Source organism: Eublepharis macularius, chromosome 10 (genome assembly GCF_028583425.1).
Source record: "Eublepharis macularius isolate TG4126 chromosome 10, MPM_Emac_v1.0, whole genome shotgun sequence".
NCBI classification, from domain to species: domain Eukaryota; kingdom Metazoa; phylum Chordata; class Lepidosauria; order Squamata; family Eublepharidae; genus Eublepharis; species Eublepharis macularius.
The window spans coordinates 88620933-88642002 of NC_072799.1; the positions used below are offsets into that span (position 1 = coordinate 88620933).

General features: G+C 47.5%; 1 protein-coding gene across 3 annotated transcripts in view; it reads left to right on the forward strand.

Moving 5' to 3' along the window:
* The window catches only part of LNX1 (ligand of numb-protein X 1), a 162622-nt gene that overhangs the window by 41873 nt on the left and 99679 nt on the right, over positions 1-21070 (forward strand). Inside the window, exon 1 of one of the 3 annotated variants that reach the window (XM_054989518.1) lies at positions 3615-3706. The exons of the other annotated variants lie outside the window; for them this stretch is intronic. Coding sequence (XP_054845493.1) covers positions 3615-3706 — 92 coding nt within the window. Of the gene's footprint in view, positions 1-3614; positions 3707-21070 lie in introns of those variants that run through there. 3 annotated transcript variants of the gene reach the window in all.

Below are 21070 nucleotides of genomic sequence, written 5' to 3' on the forward strand. Positions count from 1 at the left end.
TTTGTCTGTCTAATCCAGTACTGTCTCTTCTGAATGGGCCTTGGGCAGACTTTCCCCTACAATTTCTACCTGAGACCCTGTAACCAGAGCTGCCGGGAATTACTCTTGAGATCGCAGCCCTTTCTAGTGATAGCCCCCTACACCGAGGAAGTATTTCTTGTTTCACTTCTAGGAGCCAAGCTACAAGTGACGAATGACACTTGAATGGCAAGTGAACAGACTCCCTGTTCACTTGCACTCCACTTGATCACGTGATTGAGTGGAGCGCAAGTGGAGCGCAAGTGAACAAGGAGGAATAAACGTGAGACTGTTCACTTGCCGTTCAAGTGTCATTCGTCACTTGTAGCTTGGCCCTGAGTTTTCTGCTACTCTTTGGAAGCATCTAAGGACAACCCAGATGGCTTTCATTTAAAAAAATGGAGCGGTCCAGTTCTCCAGTCCACGCAATCAAGTCGTACAGAATGATTAATTATACTTGATGCTCAAGTGGGAGGGGAAAGGGAGTGGGAGGATTTGGTTTCGAATGAGGCCAGGTTGGGATTTTAGCCCGTGGCCCATTTGCCATGTTTGGGTCTATAACTGCTGCATAAATTGGCTAGCTTAAATTGGGCATTCACACTTTGAAATCATTACAGCAAGTGATCCATCATTACTAATAACTGAGTTGCTATAAATGCAGCAATGAACACGATCGACCATCAAGCGTGACACATGGTCGAAACAGTGTTTGTGCTGCCTTTCTGTGTGCACTTCCTAACTGCCAGGGGGAAGCGCTCGGCAAGCCCATTTCCATCTTCAAGCCGCACCAAGGCCAGAGAGCTGTTTGTGGGACTGGGCATGGCTGGTGGGTCCTTGAGGAGTCAACATCCTCTTCCCCAAACAATTGAAGCCCCCGAAAGCTGCCTCTCCAGTTGCCTGCCTCTCCCAGGCTCAGCTCCAATAAACAGCCTAGATGCCTTTGCAAGCCCAGCCAGATGGAGTGGCGCTCTTGCCTTTTAACCTTGCCCGGAAATAGCTTAATGTTCCTCCACCAGCTGAACCCATGAGCTCAGGAGGACCTGTTTCTAGCCAGGCAAAAACATGAAATGTTTTCTTATTGTACGTAATGATGATGTGATCCTGCTCCATCACAGAAATTATTTTCATCCCTGGGGGGGAAATGGATAGTTTTGAGTCTGCCTCAAAAGAAATGAGACGATACTGCCAGCCCTTCTGAGCACTGGGTTATGTTGGCAGAGTGTTCAGCACTGGATACATCAGAATGTCTTGAACGATTTCACAGTAACAGTCTCTTTACCCGTTGCGAATCACCTGGGGATGCTCAAGGGCAGGAGTGTATGTGTGGTCCTCAATTCACAGGCAGGCTATTCTGGCCCGGTGCATGTGCCTGCCGCTTTCACGGGAGCTCCATTTGTGCGATTGTATCTAGAAGTGAGTCCAGCTCTGTTTTCACTGTGAGGCTCCTATGACTTGCCAATTTGCATTTCTTTAGGGTGTGAGGAGCCCTGACCTGGATAGCCCAGGTGAGCATGATCTCATCAGATCTCAGAAGCTAAGCAGGGTCAGCCTTGGTTAGTCATTGGATGGGAGACCTCCAACAAAGACCAGGGTTGCAGAGGCAGTCAATGGCAAACCACCTCTGTTAGTCTCTTGCCATTAAAACTCTACCAGGGTTTGCCATAAGTCAGCTATGACTTGAGGGCACCACACACAAACACACGGTGTGAGAAAGTATCAAGATCGGCATTTCAATGAATGAATGTGGGGGAAACTGGGATATTTTTAGCAGTTGAGGAGGAACTGATATCCAACGTGTGAATGTATTCACGTGGAGCAAATTGAAGTGTCACTGTGCGAGCGAGTGGAGGGGGGCACGTGAAATGAGGTTCACTTGAGTGGCCCTTGGTCCTTCATAATGTGTAGAGAGACTGTAAATCTCACATTCAGTCACTGATCCAATCGTCACCCTGTGGGCTCAAAGTATTTTCTGAGTATTTCCAGTCTACCACTGACTCCACTCCAATCAGTCCATCAAACAATCACTGGGAAGTTGACATAGATGTTTTGGGGGGTGGGTAGTAAGTAAGCATTGGGCTTGCGGGAGAGTCAGCATCAGACTGTGTTGGGGAATTCACATTCCCAGCTTATTGTTTAGCTGAGGAGCTAACATTGGCATGAACACCCAGAAAACGATGTTACGCAGCAATGGAGTGTGGTTTTCAGATGCAGGTAATGAAGAGGGAAAAGGGCAGCGGGGTGTGTGTGTTTTGTTTTATAAGTAAGTTTGGTGTAGCGGTTATCAAGTGGAGTGCAAGTGAACAGGGAGGAATACATGTGAGTCTCTTCACTTGCCATTCAAGTGTCATTCGTCACTTGTAGCTTGGCCCTCAGCCCCACCCACCTCACAGGGTGATTGTCGTGAGGATAATAATAACATACTTTGTAAGCCACTCTGAGTGGGTGTTAAGTAGTCCTGAAGGGCGGTATATAAATCAAATGTTATTATTGTTATTATTATTAAGTTGCATGATTCATCTTCTCAGAAGGGGAGAGAGAAGAAAGAGAAATGCAGAACAGCCGGTATGATTTTCTTGTCCTTCCACCAGGATGACTTGTCAAGACAACCACGTGGCAATACCTTTTGCATTTTAATGTTATTTGTCAAGCTGTATGCAGTAGCCTTCATTTAACTGAGTGCTAAAATTAGGACTGGGTATGATAATGTAGAAAGTGTCAGCTTTAGTTGCATGTGCTGTTATTTAAAAACCCGCCTGCATTTCTTGTCCTGCAGCAGGGATACGCTTGCTTACAAAGGTCACCCTGTCAAGATTTGATTTTGGAAACTGGGAATCCTACCACAGTTTTGTAGTTCCCTCACTCCTTCCATCGGGTTGGATCTGATCAGAGAGCATCACGTCTGAGCACTGTGGGCCATGCTACAAGTGACGAATGACACTTGAACGGCAAGTGAACAGGCTCACGTGTATTCCTCCCTGTCCACTTGCCCTCCACTCAATCACGTAGTCTGTTCACTTGCCGCTCAAGTGTCATCCGTCACTTGTCGCGTGGCCCTCGGTCGCTGTTTGCAACACACATTGCCTGCTCCGGTCCTGCATGTGGCTCCCCTTTTGCCCCCTTCTCGGCTGCAGCTCAGCTCGGAAGCCGTCTCCCTCTGACCAGTGATGTAAACGTACCAGCTGCTTCTGCAGAACCATTCCGGAGAGTGCAGGAGGCAGGTCTGTTTTCTGTGCCTCACCCTCCTCTGTTTTTTTAAAACAGCAAATAAGACACTGCCTCTCCTCTCACCAGCCACGCTGTGCACTCCCTAAACCCTCACATCTAACCTCCATCTGAGAATCAGATCAAGTAATCCTCTTACAGGTCAATGATTTTTTCCCCAGCATAGCTTCATTGAAAGGATTTTATTTGATTCATGGTGTGCTTCTGATTGCGATGAAATGGAAAGGCTTGCTTGAAAGGGGGAGGGAGGCTGGAATTGGCTGCCATTTAAGGAAAAGACTTGAAGTTCTGTGTCCCATCAGAGAGAAACAAGAGCGAGGGAAGAAGGGGGCAAAGAGGAGCCCTGGCAGCAGTTTGAATCCCTGCTCCGGAAAATGAAGGCTCTCCTCTTGCTGGTCCTACCTTGGCTAAGTCCTGCAAACTATATAGACAATGTGGGAAATCTGCACTTCCTATACTCAGAGCTGTGAGTACTCACAGTTGTGATGTTGTGGTGATGTCTCTGTATTGTGGTCTCTGTGTGGTGTATTTGAGGAAGGGTCGCATCTCTTTCGGCGCTTCTCTTTGGTGCCTGTATATAAGTGTGGCTGTCTAAGTGAATGAGCTTCCAGTCAGCCCCAGACCTCACCTGCGAGGCTCAGGGCTGGAATGTTGCTGTAGCGCGTTCTCTTTCCACGGCGCTGCAAGCTGACTGGCAGGCAGAGGCTTCTCCTTGATGCCTTTTGCCTTCACTTGATGATCTGGGCATTGGGTTGTCTTCTGGGAATATGTTCAAACAGGTGAACAAACACCTCTTAGATAAACGAATGTCTACACAGATACATTCTCTCCATCGCTGCGAATCTTTTCACAGTGCCTAATTTGTGCAGGAGAGAGTGCAGGAGCATTGAGCATATACCCCATTTCTGTCTGCAGTCAAGACGCTTTTTTCCTTTAACACTGTTTTATTTTGAATAAAATAACAATCAACATCTGGTTGGAGTGTGTGTGTGTGTGTGTGTGTGAGAGAGAGAGAGAGAGCGAGAGAGAGAGAGAGTGTAGTATGACTGAAGCTTAAAATAAATATATTTGGTAATATAGCCTGCCAACAGTATTCATTCATACATGTCAAGATGAAGAGTCGTTCAAAATGAAGGTTCTCACGATCACTGAGGTTTGGGGAGAGACATGCATATGCTGGAAAATATGATCCAAAGTGGAATGGATTAAGAATGATGCAAACATACATACGGTATATGCATAATGTCATTTTAATTAGGTACATGCATGCATGTATGTGTATTCTTGTATGTATAGTGCATGTATGTGTATTTTTGTGACATGCATACCATGTGACATGCATACCATGCCTGTCACAAGAATTAATACTGTGCTTGGAACTGAGATGCTGCTGCCAGAATTATTAGGTTGGAGGTGTGTGAAAAGCAGCTATTAATAATTCAGGGACCTGTTTACAATGAGAACTCTAGACTGGATTTCTCTACAGCTCATATAATTGGGGTTTTTTTAAACTAAGAAGCTGGTTTACAGTTTGTTTCCACGTTAGCCCAGAAGGATAGTTTGGAAAAGAATAGTGAATAGAAGCAGACTGCTACAGAGCAGCAAGATCGAACCATATGCCAAATGAACTTTCAAAGTAGAGGCGATGGTTTCTGGGACATCCAGTTTCCAGGGAAAGGGGTGCGATTTATCAGAGCATGCACACAAAGAACACCCCCTCGCTGCCACTTCCTAGGGAAATCGGATTCATTTCTGTCAAATGGAGAAAGGACTACTGATGTACAGTAGCCACTCGAATTTATTTCACCCTTTAACCTACAAAACTGTTAGCTACAACTTGATTGCTATTCTTTTTGACATGTTCTTTCCCCACTTGGTTTGTTATTGGATGTCCATCTCCAATGAACTCTGTTGAGTGGTGCACCATACTAGGGGGGGGGACAAGCAAACAGAGCTGCTACCTGTGAACTGGGCCAGAGCTGGGAGAAAAAGCAGGCATGAATTCAGCAAATCTGGACTGCAGTCATTTGCTCTTGTTGAAGAAGAGACAGGGCATCGAAGCTTGTTTTTAAATTTGATAATTCTGGCTGCTCCTTGATGCTGTACAGCAGTGAAACACAGCATGAATCTGGAATGTTGCCCTTAGGGCTGCCAGGTCCCCTGGTGGGGGATCCCCCGCTCCAACCCACTCCCCCACCACCATTCACCTGACTGGCAAGGGGGAAAGGCGGAGGAACAGGCCTCCCAGCATGCTCCTACTGCAGTGTGATGACATCACTCCCAGAAGTGACATCATTGCAGTGCACTGGGAGTGCACGTGCATAAAGTGCATACACAAGGAAAGTGCACACCAGGAGGGTATGGGGACCTGGTGATCCTAGTTGTGCTAGGATTAGGGGTGTGCACCTGGGGAAAATTCAGGTTTCCTGCTTCAGAGCATACCAAAATGAGGGGGGAAGCTTTGTCCAACCCCCCAACCCCCACTTATCCCCATCCCACTTACCTCTCAGAACAGGAGGGAAGCCCAGCAGGCGGTGGAAGAGTGCACTGCCGCCACCCCCCACCACCATGCCAGCTAGCTGGGCAGTGAGGAAGGCCATAGCTGGATCCTCCACCATCCGTGCTGCCACTGTTGCCACCATACTGTATGTCAGCCAGTTGGGCGGCGGGGAAGGTTGCAGCTGGCTCCTCCATCACACACGCCGCCACCACCACCATGGGAAGGCTTAGGTAAGTGGAGTGGTGGCAGGGAGCCCTTTTAAAAGGCCCCAAAGTGACCCAAATCACTTCAGTAAGCTTTGATTCGGGGTTTCCTAATCAGGGCCAGCATGCTAGCCCTAATTTGGGAATACCAAATCTACCCAAATCGGGCCTGATTTAGGTATTTAACCCGAACTCGAATCCCAAAGCGCACATCCCTAGCTTGGATGCATTTGAGTTTCCTGTTTTTCTTTTGAGTGACTGAATGGGGCAGCATATGGGTGATAGGGCATGTTTTTAAAGTCCTGCCTTGGTTAGACTACAGACTGGGGTGCTGTTGGTCAGCAACAAAGCTGCTTAAGGTTGGGTGGTCAGCCTGTCCTGGAGAAAGTTCAGACCCTGAGGAGCTGCCTCTCCTATGGCTGGAAGTGCAGGACGCTGCGCTGGCACAGAGCACTTTATCAGCTTTAGCTGGCTGTTTCTCAAAAATCTGACCATGCTCTGATCACATTCAGGATAGATTAGTGTAATTAGTGTAATGGGCTTTACATTTTTGAAAACTGTTTGGAAACTTCGATGGGTCCAAAAAACAGCAGCCAGATTAATGTCAGGGGAGAGATACAGGGATAGTATCACATCTGGGCTGAAAGATTTGCACCAGCTGCCCATCTGTTTTCCTGCAAACTCAAGGTGCTGGTTGCTACCATTGAAGGGCCTGAATTGTTAAGAGTGGGGCAGGGGTACATGAAGGATTGCTGCCCCCTGTACTATCCAGCCTACCAGTTAAGATCTTCTTCTCAAGCCCTGTTCTCCATGCCTCTGTTGTGGAGGTGACATGATAGTGACCAGGGATGGGGCTTTTTCAGTGGCAGTTCCTTGACCCTGGAACATCCTACCCCATGAAGCTCACCTGGCGCCTCCTTTACTGTCCTTTAGGAACTAGAACAAGGTGATTTTTTTTTAACCCAGGCTTTTAACTGGCATTATTTCTGCCATTGCAAATAATAGTGCCTATCATATTGGCTCCCAACTTTTTGGGTATAGTGACCCACAAGTCAAAATTTACTTGGTATGGTGACCCATCCAAGACCAATCCAAGGTATTTGAGTGCCCTAGGCAAATTATGACCTTGGTATCCCTGTAGCCCTGGATTCCATTTTCTCCAGTAGCCAGCCAGATGCTTTTAAGAAACCAAGAAACACTGCCCCAAAGGCTGCCTCCAGACAAGCAGCATTCAGAAGTACATAGCCTTTGGAGTAGAAAAGAGCAAGAGTCCAGTGGCTCCTATAAGACTAACAACATGAATTTCCGTGAGCCGCAGCTCACTTCTTCAGATATAGCTAGAATGTGCAATCCACATGCAATCTTCTGCGATCCACTTATCCCACTAACTATGGTGAGAGTGTGTGCCATACATTTTCCAAGAAGCTGCTGAAGCATTTGGTCAGCAACTCGAACCAGAAGCAGAAACTGTCATTCTAGCTGTATCTGAAGAAGTGAGCTGAGGCTCATGAAAGCTCATACCCTACCACAAATTTTGTTAGTCTTATACTGGACTCTTGCTCTTTTCTACTGCTTCAGACAGACTAACATGCAGGGCTTTTTTTCTGGGAAAAGAGGTGGCGGAACTCAGTGGCCTCGGAGAAAATGGTCACATGGCTGGTGGCCCCGCCCCCTGATCTCCAGACAGAGGGGAGTTTAGATTGCCCTCCGCGCTGCCAAGCGGCGTGGAGGGCCATCTCAACTCCCCTCTGTCTGGAGATCAGGGGGCGGGGCCACCAGCCATGTGACCACTTTCAAGAGGTTCCGGAACTCCATTCCACCGCGTTCCGGCTGAAAAAAAGCCCTGCTAACATGGCTACCCCTCTTCATCTATTCTATAGTCTTTGCAGTTGAACAGTTCCAGTCAGCTCTCTATAGTCTTTTTTTGCCCTGCTTCTAGCTACTACCATAAAGTTACTAGTTGTCCAACAGATTTGTTGCAAGGGAGAGAATCTGAGAAGCTGATAAGGAGGATGAGGAGAGAAAGAATTGATATCACGGCCAAGTTCACCTGTAATAATAATTCATTGAATGCTGATAGACCTGATACAAGCAGTGATTTCTTATGTGTCTGCTATAAGCAATTCACAATTGCTTAGTTATTCTGAGGAGCTGTGTTTAGTTACATTGAGTACCGAAGGCAAGATAACGGTACAGGCTAGCATTCTACCCTTTGCATTTGTGACAGCTTAGCGACCTGAGTTGCTGGTCCATATAGGAGTTGTCAATGAATCTCTGTGGTCTCCATAAAAATTCTGCTCAGTTATAGGCGTAGGGTTTGTTGTTGTCACACTTGCATATCCTGTACAAAAATTGTGCTGCTTTCACTGCATGCCATTTACATTATTTATTTCTTTGTTTGTTTCAGTTTCTATTTCGCCCTCCCTACATTGGCAGGCTCAGGGCGGATTATATTTATGCACATTAAAATTTACAGTTAAAACACAATAAATACAATATAAATATTTAAAAATACAAATACAGCGCAACACTAAAATAATTCAGTTAAACCATTTCCACCATCACTAAAGATAATTAAGCATTTAAAACTGTCTTTGGATGTGGATGTTCTGATAGGGAGGGCTTCATTCCACCCTATTCAGCCAGGCCTAGTGGAACAGCTCCATATTACAAGCCCGGCAGAACAATAACAGATCCTGCTGGGCCCTGGTCTCATTATTAGACAGTGTTCCACCAGATTGGAGCCAGGACCGAAAAGGCCCTGACTCTACGGCCAGGAACCGTTCATAGTTGTTTTTCACTGGATCAAAGCATCCTCTGAGGCACATACAGGGAGAGGCAGTCCCAAAGATATGCAGGTCCCGATCCACAAAGGGCTTTATAGGTTAATACCAAAACCTTGAATTTGATTCAGTACTCCACTGTAACCAATGTAGCTGGCGTTGTACCGGTGTAATATGTGCACTTCTCAGCACTCCAGTGATGAGACATGCTGCTGCATTTTGGATCAGTTGCAACCACTGGATCAGATTCAAGGGAAGCCCTGCATAGAGTGTGTTACAGTAGTCTAGCCTAGAGGTGACCATTGCCTGAATCACTGTAGTTAAGTCATGGGTCGAGAGATGGGGGCAAGTTGCCTAGTCTGCCATAGATGGTCTGTCCTGGGTGGCGCAGTGCGAGGAAGAAAAAAAAGGGGGGGGGGAATCCCCACAAACTCTATTTATTATAGATATGCACCAATGTAGATTAAAAACAAGTTTAAAACATAAGGCCTGAATGGCAGGCTACGTAAATATACTAAAACTTGCTAAAACGTCTCAAGATACAGATGATGGTACAGTGCAATGACCAACACAAATAGACCAAGGTACAGTGAAAACTGACCAGACGCGTTTCGGCCCTAAGGCCTTCCTCAGTGGTCAGTTGTAAACAATTTATGATCAGACACACCCACACATATGGAAACCAATCATGCAATGCTCCCTGTGTTTTATCTAGAGCTGTAACGAAAGAAGAAGGGGGGGAGGAAATTTTTTTAATATAATATAGTCCATTAGTAAGTGCTAGAATTATTCTAGGTAAAATACTGGATCAGAATTTACCTCTAGTATTGTGTGATAAACTATAAATATTGCAGTAGACCCAGAACTGCATTCACACACTGCTCTTTGTTTATTGTTGTACTCTATAGAAAAAATGTACCAAATTAGATAATTATTCCATAACCAGCTCTTAATTATCCCCCCAGGTTCTCCAAACCCCAATCACAAACCAACCTGAGGCTTGGTTTCCAATGTATAAGGGCGTGTTACATCCATCTGCAGTAAAGATAGAATGGCACTTTAACCTAAGAAAGTTCAGCTATATGAAAAGGTAGAAGGGTGATGCAATGTCTCCCGTGTGATAAGAAGAGATGCTCTCAAAGGTGGGGTGGGGGGAGAGAGAGAGAAGAAAGAGAACACTGGAGTGGCAGAGACACGGCACATATTCACTTAGGGCCATTGTCCAAATGGAGTCAAATCCATCTCAGGCACAGCAAGTCCAGTCCACTTCTTCATTAACTCCCCAAGGCATCGACGTCTGGAGGTGGTGAATCCAAAATGCTTCTCTTTTCTGCAGGAGTTTGTGAGAGCCCGAAGATGTGTTCTGTGTAACTTCCACAACCCAAAATTGCAGCTGCTTCTCCATGTGGCCGGCAGTGAGATCGAGGTTAACAAGTGGGGCATTCAGTTTCTTTAATCTAAGCTCTTACGCTCGCAAATACGAACTTTAACAGGTCTAGTAGTCATACCTACATACATTAAGTTACAGGGACACTGGATAACATAGATAACTCCCTTGGAATTGCAGTTGCTGAAAGAATTAATTACAAACCGCCTAGTGTTTGATGAATTATGAAAAGTTTTTTTAATCTACATTGGTGCACATAGAGGGGTTGTTACTTAACCCCTCTATTTTGTTCCCCTGAGTGGCGCAGTGACCTGAGCCTCCATATTCAAGGAGGCATCCAGGATCACTCCGAGGTTCCTGACTCTTGGGGCCAGTACAAGTACCGTCCCATCGAGGGCAGGAAGCTGGGGTCCTGAATCCACTCATCCGCGACTCAGGTACAGGATCTCCATCTTCATGAGGTTTAATTTCAGCCGACTCTGCCTCAACCATCCAGCGACGGCTTCAAAAGCCCGCTCCAGGACATCTGGGGCCGAGCCAGGCTGGCCATCCATCAACAGATATAATTGGGTGTCATCAGCATACTGGTGACACTCAAGACCAAAGTGTCACACCAGCTGGGCAAGGGGGCACATATAGATGTTAAACAATAATGGGGAGAGTATTGCCCCCTGCGGCGCACCGCATACCAGCAGGTAGCAAGAGGACAATTTCCCCCCCAGCGCCACCCTCTGTCTCCGACTGTGCAGAAAAGAGACAAGCCACTGTAGTGCTGTCCTCTGTATCCCATTCCCCACATCAGTGAGGCGGTGGGTCAAGAGATCGTATTCAACCATATTGAACGCTGCCGAAAGATCTAATAATATCAGCAGTGCCGTTCCACCTCAGTCCAGGTGTCTACGAAGATCATCCATGAGGGTGACCAGCAGTGTCTCAGTCCCATGTCCTGGGCAAAACCCCGACTGGAAGGGATCCGGGGCCGAGGTATCCTTCAGGAAACTCTGCAGCTGTCTGTCCGCCACTTGCTCAATCACCTTGCCCAGAAACAGGAGGTTTGAAACCAGACAGTAACTGACCGGGATGGCAGGATCCAATGATGGTTTCTTTAAGAGACGTCTCATGACTGCCTCCTTTAATGACCCGGGGAAAACCCTGGAGCTCAAGGACAATTTGATAACAGCCTCCAAGGAATCCTGCAGCCCATTGCTGCTGGCTTTCACCAGCCATGATGGACACAGGTCCAGGAGGCAAGTGGTAGGTCTCACTATCTGCAGAATCCTGTCCACCTCCTCCTCTGAGCGTGGGCTAAAATGATCGAATATCTGCCCAGAAGATGGCCAAGGGGCCTCTAGTTCATGTACCGTATCAACTGTAGCCAGTAAGTCGTGGTGGAGAGACAAGATTTGGTCAGCAAATAAACTCGCAAAAGCCTCACAGTTAATGTCCAAATTCAAGTTTGGATGGTCACCCTCCGATAGGGAGACCAATGAACATACCACATTAAACAATTTTGCTGGGCATGAGCTAGCTGATGCAATGAAAGCTGTATTAAATTCCTTTTTCACAGCTTTCACTGCCACCTCATAATATTTCATAAACAACCTATAGGATGTTCTTGCCTCTTCGTCCTGAGATCGCCGCCACTCGCGCTCAAGCCATTTAGCTCCTGTTTTTTCTGCCTCAGCTCCTCCGTATACCAGGGGGTTTGGCGGGCACGGGGGCAAAGAGGGCGTCGGGGTGCAATTTCGTTGATGGCTTCAGAGAGCCAGACTTGCCAGTCCTCCAACAGCTCATCCAACGAACCGCCGTGGAGCATCGGCTCCCGCAGAGCATTCTGGAAACCAATCGGATCCATAAGTCTCTGCAGGCGAGCAGAAATTTGCTTGCCGCCCTTGCAGGGGGGGGGCGGGTGGTACACCCAAACGAGCCTTCAGAACTGAGTGGTCTGACCATGGCACTGACTCTATCATATCCAGAACCACATCCAACCCCGCCCCAAAGATCAAATCCAGCGTGTGGCCTGCTTTATGCGTAGGGATGTGCGTTTCGGCATTCAGAATGCCGAAAGAATGCCGAAACAAAAGTGTTTCGGCTTGTTTCGGGGAATGCCGAAACGTTTCGGGGAATGCCGAAACGTTTCGGGTAGCCGAAAGAAAAAAGCCGAAACGTTTCGGGATTCTTTCGGCTTTCTTTCGGCTTTTCAATGGGAAAATGCCTCCGTCTTCCCGGACGTCTGGGGGAGGCATTTTCCCACCGAATAAGCCCAAAATTGGTGGGGACCTTCCTCTAACCCTTCTCTAACAACCACCCAAGTTTCAGACAGATTGGACTTTGGGGGGCCATGTTATGGCCCCCCAAAGCAGGTCCCCCCATCCTCCCATAAGAAAGCGAAGGAGCAGCATATTGTTAGCATGCTGCTACTCATCTTCTTCATTATTTCCTATGGGGAAAAAATGAAGAAGCAGGCTTCCTTTGCCAGGGGTGGCATTTTGCATGCAAAATGCCCCCTTACCCTCAGGGGCCCTTCTCCCACCCCTCCTCCCACCCCCCACCAAGGCTCAGCCTGCTCCCACTTGGGGGGGCCATTTCATGGCCTCCCCAAGTAGGTGCTCTAATCTCTACCACTGACAGCTGGGGGAGGCTTGTGTTGCCAGGGGTGGCATTTTGCATGCAAAATGCCCCCAAGCCCTCAGGGGCCCTTCTCCCACCCTTCCCCCCACCCCCCACCAAGGCTCAGACTGCTCCCACTTGGGGGGGGCATTTCATGGCCTCCCCAAGTAGGTCCTCTCAGCCCCTAAAGTCCACCCCTTACAGCCCCACACAAACCCAATTCCCCCCCAGCTGCCACACACAGACCCAAATCCCCACATTAGCCCCTCACAGACCCAAATCCACCCCCACCTGCCCCACACCCATAACCCCAGGAACAGGCTGGCAAAGGCCAGCCCTCTCCCTTTGTTCCCTATGCTGGGAACTTCTAAACTCTCTTTCCCTGGGCAATTCTGCACAGCCCAGGGGTGCCACAATGGTGGGCACACTTCTGAGTGCCAGCTGGTCCCTGTGAAAGAGCACCTGAACCACAGACACCCTCTCTCAAATTCCCCCACCACCTACAGAGATGGCTGGCCAGCCAGCCCCATTGTTCCCTATGATGGGAACCAACTGCACAACAAAGAATAAAACAAGAACAACACAAAATAAAGTTTTAAATTTTTTTTCTCCCTTCCAAAGTACAAGTAGGCAAAGCATTATGACACATTACACCAGCAGTCCCCCACACAGAAAAATAACACAACTCACTTAACATCAGAGAATCACAAAGCATGATTCCTGTCAAAAACACTTTATTTCTTGAACAGCTTTAGGTTACACAGCAGGGGGGAACACCAAAGGGCATGGCAGCACTATCTTACACAAAAATAACACAACTCACTTAACATCAGAGAATCACAAAGCACAATTCCTGTCAAAAACACTTTATTTCTTGAACAGCTTTAGGTTACACAGCAGGGGGGAACACCAAAGGGCATGGCAGCACTATCTTACACAAATATAACACAACTCACTTAACATCAGAGAATCACAAAAACACAATTCCTGGCAAAAACACTTTATTTCTTGAACAGCTTTAGGTTACACAGTAGGAGGGCACAACAGGGCATGATAGCAATGTACTACAAAAAATAATACAACCCACTTCACCGTTTTTGACAGCAATTGTGTTTGTGTGATTCTCTGATGTGAAGTGAGTTGTGTTATTTTTGTGTAGTACACTGCTTTCCTGCTCTGTGGTGCCTTCCTACTGTGTAACCTAAAGCAGTTACAGAAATAAAGTGCTTTTGACAGCAATTTTTTGGGGTGATTCTTTAATGTGAAGTGAGTTGTGTTATTTTTGTGTAAGATACTGCTTCCATGCCCTTTGGTGTTCCCCCCCTGCTGTGTAGCCTAAAGCTGTTCAAGAAATAAAGTGTTTTTGACAGGAATTGTGCTTTTGTGATTCTCTGATGTTAAGTGAGTTGTGTTATTTTTGTGTAAGATAGTGCTGCCATGCCCTTTGGTGTTCCCCCCTGCTGTGTAACCTAAAGCTGTTCAAGAAATAAAGTGTTTTTGACAGGAATCGTGTTTTGTGATTCTCTGATGTTAAGTGAGTTTTGTTTTAATTTTTCTGTGTGGGGGACTGCTGGTGTAATGTGTCATAATGCTTTGCCTACTTGTACTTTGGAAGGGAGAAAATAATTTTTTAAAAACTTTATTTTGTGTTGTTCTTGTTTTATTCTTTGTTGTGCAGTTGGTTCCCATCATAGGGAACAATGGGGCTGGCTGGCCAGCCATCTCTGTAGGTGGTGGGGGAATTTGAGGGAGGGTGTCTGTGGTTCAGGTGCTCTTTCACAGGGACCAGCTGGCACTCAGAGGTGTGCCCACCATTGTGGCACCCCAGGGCTGTGCAGAATTGCCCAGGGAAAGAGAGTTTAGAAGTTCCCAGCATAGGGAACAAAGGGAGAGGGCTGGCCTTTGCCAGCCTGTTCCTGGGGTTATGGGTGTGGGGCAGGTGGGGGTGGATTTGGGTCTGTGAGGGGCTAATGTGGGGATTTGGGTCTGTGTGTGGCAGCTGGGGGGGAATTGGGTTTGTGTGGGGCTGTAAGGGGTGGACTTTAGGGGCTGAGAGGACCTACTTGGGGAGGCCATGAAATGGCCCCCCCAAGTGGGAGCAGTCTGAGCCTTGGTGGGGGGTGGGAGGAAGGGTGGGAGAAGGGCCCCAGAGGGCTGGGGGGCATTTTGCATGCAAAATGCCACCCCTGGCAACACAAGCCTCCCCCAGCTGTCAGTGGTAGAGATTAGAGCACCTACTTGGGGAGGCCATGAAATGCCCCCCCCCCAGTGGGAGCAGGCTGAGCCTTGGTGGGGGGTGGGAGGAGGGGTGGGAGAAGGGCCCCAGAGGGTTGGGGGGCATTTTGCATGCAAAATGCCACCCCTGGCAACACAAGCCTCCCCCAGCTGTCAGTGGTAGAGATTAGAGCACCTACTTGGGGAGGCCATGAAATGGCCCCCCCAAGTGGGAGCAGGCTGAGCCTTGGTGGGGGGTGGGAGGAGGGGTGGGAGAAGGGCCCCTGAGGGTAAGGGGGCATTTTGCATGCAAAATGCCACCCCTGGCAAAGGAAGCCTGCCTCTTCATTTTTTCCCCATAGGAAATAATGAAGAAAGATGAGCAGCAGCATGCTAACAATATGCTGCTCCTTCGCTTTCTTATGGGAGGATGGGGGGACCTGCTTTGGGGGGCCATAACATGGCCCCCCAAAGTCCAATCTGTCTGAAACTTGGGTGGTTGTTAGAGAAGGGTTAGAGGAAGGTCCCCACCAATTTTGGGCTTATTCGGTGGGAAAATGCCTCCTCCAGGCGTCCTGGAAGACGGAGGCATTTTCCCATAGAAAAAAGCCGAAAGAATGCCGAAATAATGCCGAAAGAATCCCGAAAGCCGAAAGCCGAAAGAGATTCTTGTTTCGGCTTTCGGCTTTAACGATAGAGAATCTTCTTTCGGCTTTCTACTTTCGGCTATAGCCGAAAATTTTTGGCTTGCACACCCCTAGGCGCCAATACAAATTGGGAAAGCCCTAGTGCTGCCATGGCCAACACCAGGTCCGCAGCCCTGACAGAGGTGGCATCATCAGCATGGACACTGAAGTCCCCCAGAACAATCAGCCTGGGGTACTCCAAGGCCCACCCCACCACCACCTCCAACAGGCGCGACAGGGTGTCTGCTGGTGCGCTGGGTGGTCAGTACACCAAGCAGATAGCCAAACTTTCCTTGGCACTCCACACTAGACCCAAACAATCAACGTCAGCAATCTTAGGGACGGAGAGCAGCCTGAAGGAGAAAGCCTCTCGAATGAGGATTGCCACCCCTCCCACCCGACCTTCCGTTTGAGACTGATGGAGGACCGAGTACCCTGGGAGGGGGTTAGTTCTCCCAGAGCAACCGTTTCACCTTCCCTCACCCAGGTCTCGGTCACGCACACCAGGTCCATATTAGCTGCTGCAAAATTATCCTGCAGAGTTCTGGTCTTATTATTTATGGACCTGGCATTGCACAACATCAGTGTCAAAGGGGGGGGGCGTAATTTCCTGGCTCCAATCCCTGCGTGTCTCAGGATGGGACGTAGGTTGGAAAAGGCACCGAGCCTCACCATCTCTCCATGACTTTCTCAATTTAAACTGCGCCCCACCACTGTATCTCCCACGACCCCAGAGGACTGGGATCCCTGGCTCCCTCCCGGCCACCCTCCCTACATTCACCACCATCAAACAACAGCGTCCCACCAACAACAAGGAGATATCCCATTTCCACACATCCTTAAAGGGATGGCCCACTCAATGAATACCAGTGTCTTTTCCCCTTGACTTCAGATGTTTAAAACAGTTGCAGGCTGTTTGGCTTCTGTTTTTTCGGCACCTTTTCTGGGAACGCACTTTCTGTGGTGACATTACCAGCGTTCTATGAGTGGGCCATCTCTATAAGGACGTCCAGAAATGGCCCCTGTTTCTGTTTATATTGAGCATTTTTATATGCCTATGAACGGTGCAATTAATGCAATTTAAAAGAAAGTACTTACATATTTGATGTCTGCTTAAGGAAAACTCGTATACTTTACAGGCAGAATTTGGCTCCGGTGAGAGTTGTCATGCTGAATGTAGCATTTGCTCCTGGCTTCTTTTATGACAGTTTTCAGAAGTGCTAACATGAGGCAAGGCAGTTAGGGACAGGATTTTAGTAGCAAATTGTCAGAACAGAGCTAGCTGCTAAGTTAAGGCACAGCAAGGCAAAAAGATAATACTGTAATTATGGCTGGCACAGAGGTCCCTCCTCATGAATAAGCAATATCTCAGTTGGAGATGAGTTTTGTGTCAGTTGCATGAAGAAAACTGCATCACATGTATAATGTATTTCATGTAACTAAGTTTTTAAATTTTATGACTGCTGGTTGAGGTGGGGTTTCAAATACTGATTACTGTGTGGTCAGAAGTATAGGCCTCTAATGTACGAAGGAGGGTGTCTGGAAGGGTGAATGGAGTGTCCTGTGATTGGACAGTAGCTGTACCCGAGGGAGCGAAGTAAACTGCAGGTTTTTGTCAGAGTGCTGGAAAAAAAACGTTCATTCTGTCTAGCATAGGGTTGCCAGATGGGGTCCAGAATAATACCGGACCCTGGGGGCAGCACTCACCTTTTTTCTTAATATATGTGTGCAGTGTGTGTGTTTCTGCCCTGGTGCAATGATGTCACTACCAGAAGTGATGTAACTGGACTAACCCCCACCCCCAATTCCAGGTGCCCAGGCTGTCTGACCACTTCCCCAGGCCAGTAGCAGTGCAGAGCTGGGTGACGGAGGTGCTAGGGGGGAGGGGCCAGGTTCCAATATTTGGGGAACGTTTCCCCTGGACAGTCCCTTAAAGTATCAGACTTTCCCGGTGAAAACCAGACACCTGGCAACCCTAGTCTAGTTCAATAAATCTGAGTGGGGTTCTGAGAATTTTTTTCTAAGTCTGGCAAACTGTGTGTGAGCCTGGGTGTATCTCAGAGGAAAGTTATTCTATCCAAGTAAAGCAAGCTGTGTGGAAAAGCCTGAGGGAATCTATGTCCGTGTGGATGAGGGAGTGTTTGACCTGAGCTACAGGGCTGTGAATATACCTTTAAGAACATATAACGCTTTTTGAAACCACCAAGTTTATGAACCTATTCTGAAACCAATACACTTATCAATACTCTGCAACCATCACGCTTATGTACTTATTAATAAATTCTATTTTTGGTTAAGCAAAAAATTATCTTTTTTATCTCACAGCCATCCCCATGCACTGACCATTCTGTAATACTACCATATATAACTAAGCTTTCCTTTAATACAGGACAAACAGAAGTCTAAGACTTTGGTGGCAGTGAAAACTTTTGGGGAACACTGAGGGAGTCAGGGAGGCAGCAATATATAGGTCACGTAGAGGGGCAGAAGACCAAAGGTGGTGTTAGCTATGGGATTCAAACCCCAAAGGGAAGGTGTTCTTGAGGTAAAAAGGCCCAACATCTGATGCTCTGTGCATGTGGAAATAGAGTTTGTTGTGACCAAAGTCCTCCTGATGTAGAAGTTTAAGATAACGTCAGGAGGAACTGCAAATAAAGTTCCAAAGAAGGCAAAGTTTAAAACAAAATCATTACAACAGGCGTTCAGTTACATGCGGTGTCTTAATGGAACAGGGGGTCGGCTACATCAGTTCCTGCTGCAGAGGACAGGACTCTGGATTGGGGCAGGGAGGGCCTGGCTAGTTCAAACCACCACTTGGCTTTGGGGTTTCCTGTTTCGCCTCCTAATCTGTTCCTGGGTGTGGGTGCAGTTGGAGGGAACTCTCCCCTGAAGGAAGGGTGGAGTAGGAAGGAGAATAATAAATGAACTGCTAGTTCACAAACGGAGTGCTGGGAAGTGGACTGTGGGAAACATTGGCAAGGGGCTAGACAGGGCTAGTAAACATGATAACACAATTCAGGTAACCCATTGAGTCTCTCTACACGAGACCCCTGGGCGCGTGTTTGTCAAATGTAGGGAGAAAAAAAGTTAGCTGGAAAGCGTAGTTTTAAAAGACAGAGCCAGCAGAGATGGTTCAGAGGGTTTGTTAATTTCATCTTCACCTCCTTGAAGGCTCTGTCTATTTCACGCTCCAGTCTAAAACTGTGTGGGATCGCAACCAGAGGGCAGCAAGGAATGGAAATGGAGCTGCCTTCCAGAGCCGGGCTTGGACCTGGAGAGGTTATAATGGGCTCATGTTCCCCTTCAGGCTTTTCACAGCCCCTTCACACAGCTCCAGTGTATAGCAAAGCCTTTGCCCTCCCACCAGCTCTGTCTTTTTAAACTACCCTTCCCGGCTGCCATTCTATCTCCTGACATGTTGTCCCTGAAAGTCTTCTCATAGACCTGCCACTACTGGCCACACTGCCTAGCTATTTGGCTGGTTGTGCCTGTATTTGTGCAGCTCGTTGTCCAAAAGAGACTCTCCTCAGAGATCCAAGATGAGTGCCACTCTCGAAGTCAGGCAGCAAAGAGAAGAAGATGGGACGGCAAAGAGCTATGAGTATGGAATTCCAACTGATAGCAAAAAAGCCTTTCTAGTATAATGCTCAGCGACTTCAGTGATTCCGCAGGCCTAAATCGCCTGGCTCTGCTGCATTACAATTAACCTAGTTTGGCCTCACTTTAGCAGAACGACAGAGACAATCATGCCTCTTGCAGTTTTTATCGGGGAGGAGGGGCTGTGTTCTTCTAGCAATACCAAAAATAGTCTTTTCTTCTACCTTCCCCCTCCCATTTCATCCAATTTATGTATAATAATGAAGACTTGTTAGTCCCCGCTTAAACACAGAGGTGGTTTGCAGGCATGACCTTGTAGTGCAACACAAACCATGATTTGGATTTTTTTAAAAAAACAAAAAACACCCTTGACCTTTGTGTGGAATCTACCTTCAGGCTGGTAGGAGTAAAGCAGCTGGCTGAGTGCGTCGTGACCTTCTCCATCAGCTGTGCTGTCTTTGGGAGGTTCAAATTGATTTTCTGCATGTTGGCATGCCGCTGAGTTTCCAAACTGTTCTGGGGGGGCTGAATGTTCACACACAGAGGCACCCACAGCCCAGGCTGTAGCCTTGACGAAGAGGCCTGTCGCTTTTAACCGAATGTGCGGATGACGTGCTGCTGTCAATCATCATTCTGAACATGTGAAATGTGTTTGCAGGTGTTCTCTTGTCATCCTCATCCTCATCAACACATACTGCAAGCTGCAAGAATTGTGTCTCTGTGTGTGCGTGTGTGTCTGTTGGCGGGGAGTGGGGGGGGGATAACAAGCTGAAAATGCAGTTGAAATGCAGTCAATTTTCCTCAGTATTTGTGTTTGGATTTGCAAATAAGGAACTGGGAACTACGAATAAAGAACTAGGAACCAACTTCAGCTTTGTCCCTCTTGAGAAGTAGCAGGTCCTAAATGAGTACACTCTGTAGGATGAGCAGCGGGGAGAGTTATACAGCAGCTCAGTCCTTCTCCTCAAGTAAAGTGGCACATACTGAAGAATCATTTCCCATGCTGGCTCCGCTAGCACCATTTGTCCCATGAGGCATTGCAGTCAGCCAGGGAATACCAGGGTGGGATTCCGTTTTTCCAGGCTGCGGCATCAGTACCCAAAGAGCAGCAGAGAATGGGCTTGAGGTACATGAAACTGCCACATACTGTAAGTCTGGTCCAAGATCTCTGAAGCTCAGTGTTGTCTACTTGGACTGCCAGTGGCTGCATGGGGTTTCAGGTCTTTCCTACCCGATTCTTTTGACTGGGAGTGCCAGTGATTTAATCTGGGCCCTTACACATGCAAAGCATATGCTCTACCAGAACTCCTCCGCACACCAGTGGCACCAGCAACATCAGCAACATCTCCTTCTTGGGCAGCTGTCCAGGTAGTGCAGAAAGTAATGCTCCATAAAGAGCTGGACACTGGAGTCATAGAATTATAGAATTTTTATAGAATTATAGAATCATAGAGTTGGAAGGGATCTCCAAGGTCATCTAGTCCAACCCCCTGCACAATGAAGGAAATTCACAACTACCTCCCCCCCACACCCCCAGTGGACCCCCCCCCCCACTCCATGACCAGAAGATGGCAAAACACTGTCAGGATCCCTGGCCAAGCTACAACTCGGATTGTTCAAAAGGAGGAATCAAATGGAAAAACTCAGAGTTGGAAGAGACTATACTACAAAAAAGTAAAAAGAAGATATCTAAAATTTATAAAATACTTTTGAAGTGGTATACAGAGGATGAGACAGTCAAAGTACAGATGGTGAAGTGGGCAATTAACGGTCACAAAGAAATAACAATGGAGTCATGGGAATATTTATGGAAAACTACATTGAAGATTTCAACTTGTACCAGTATTAAA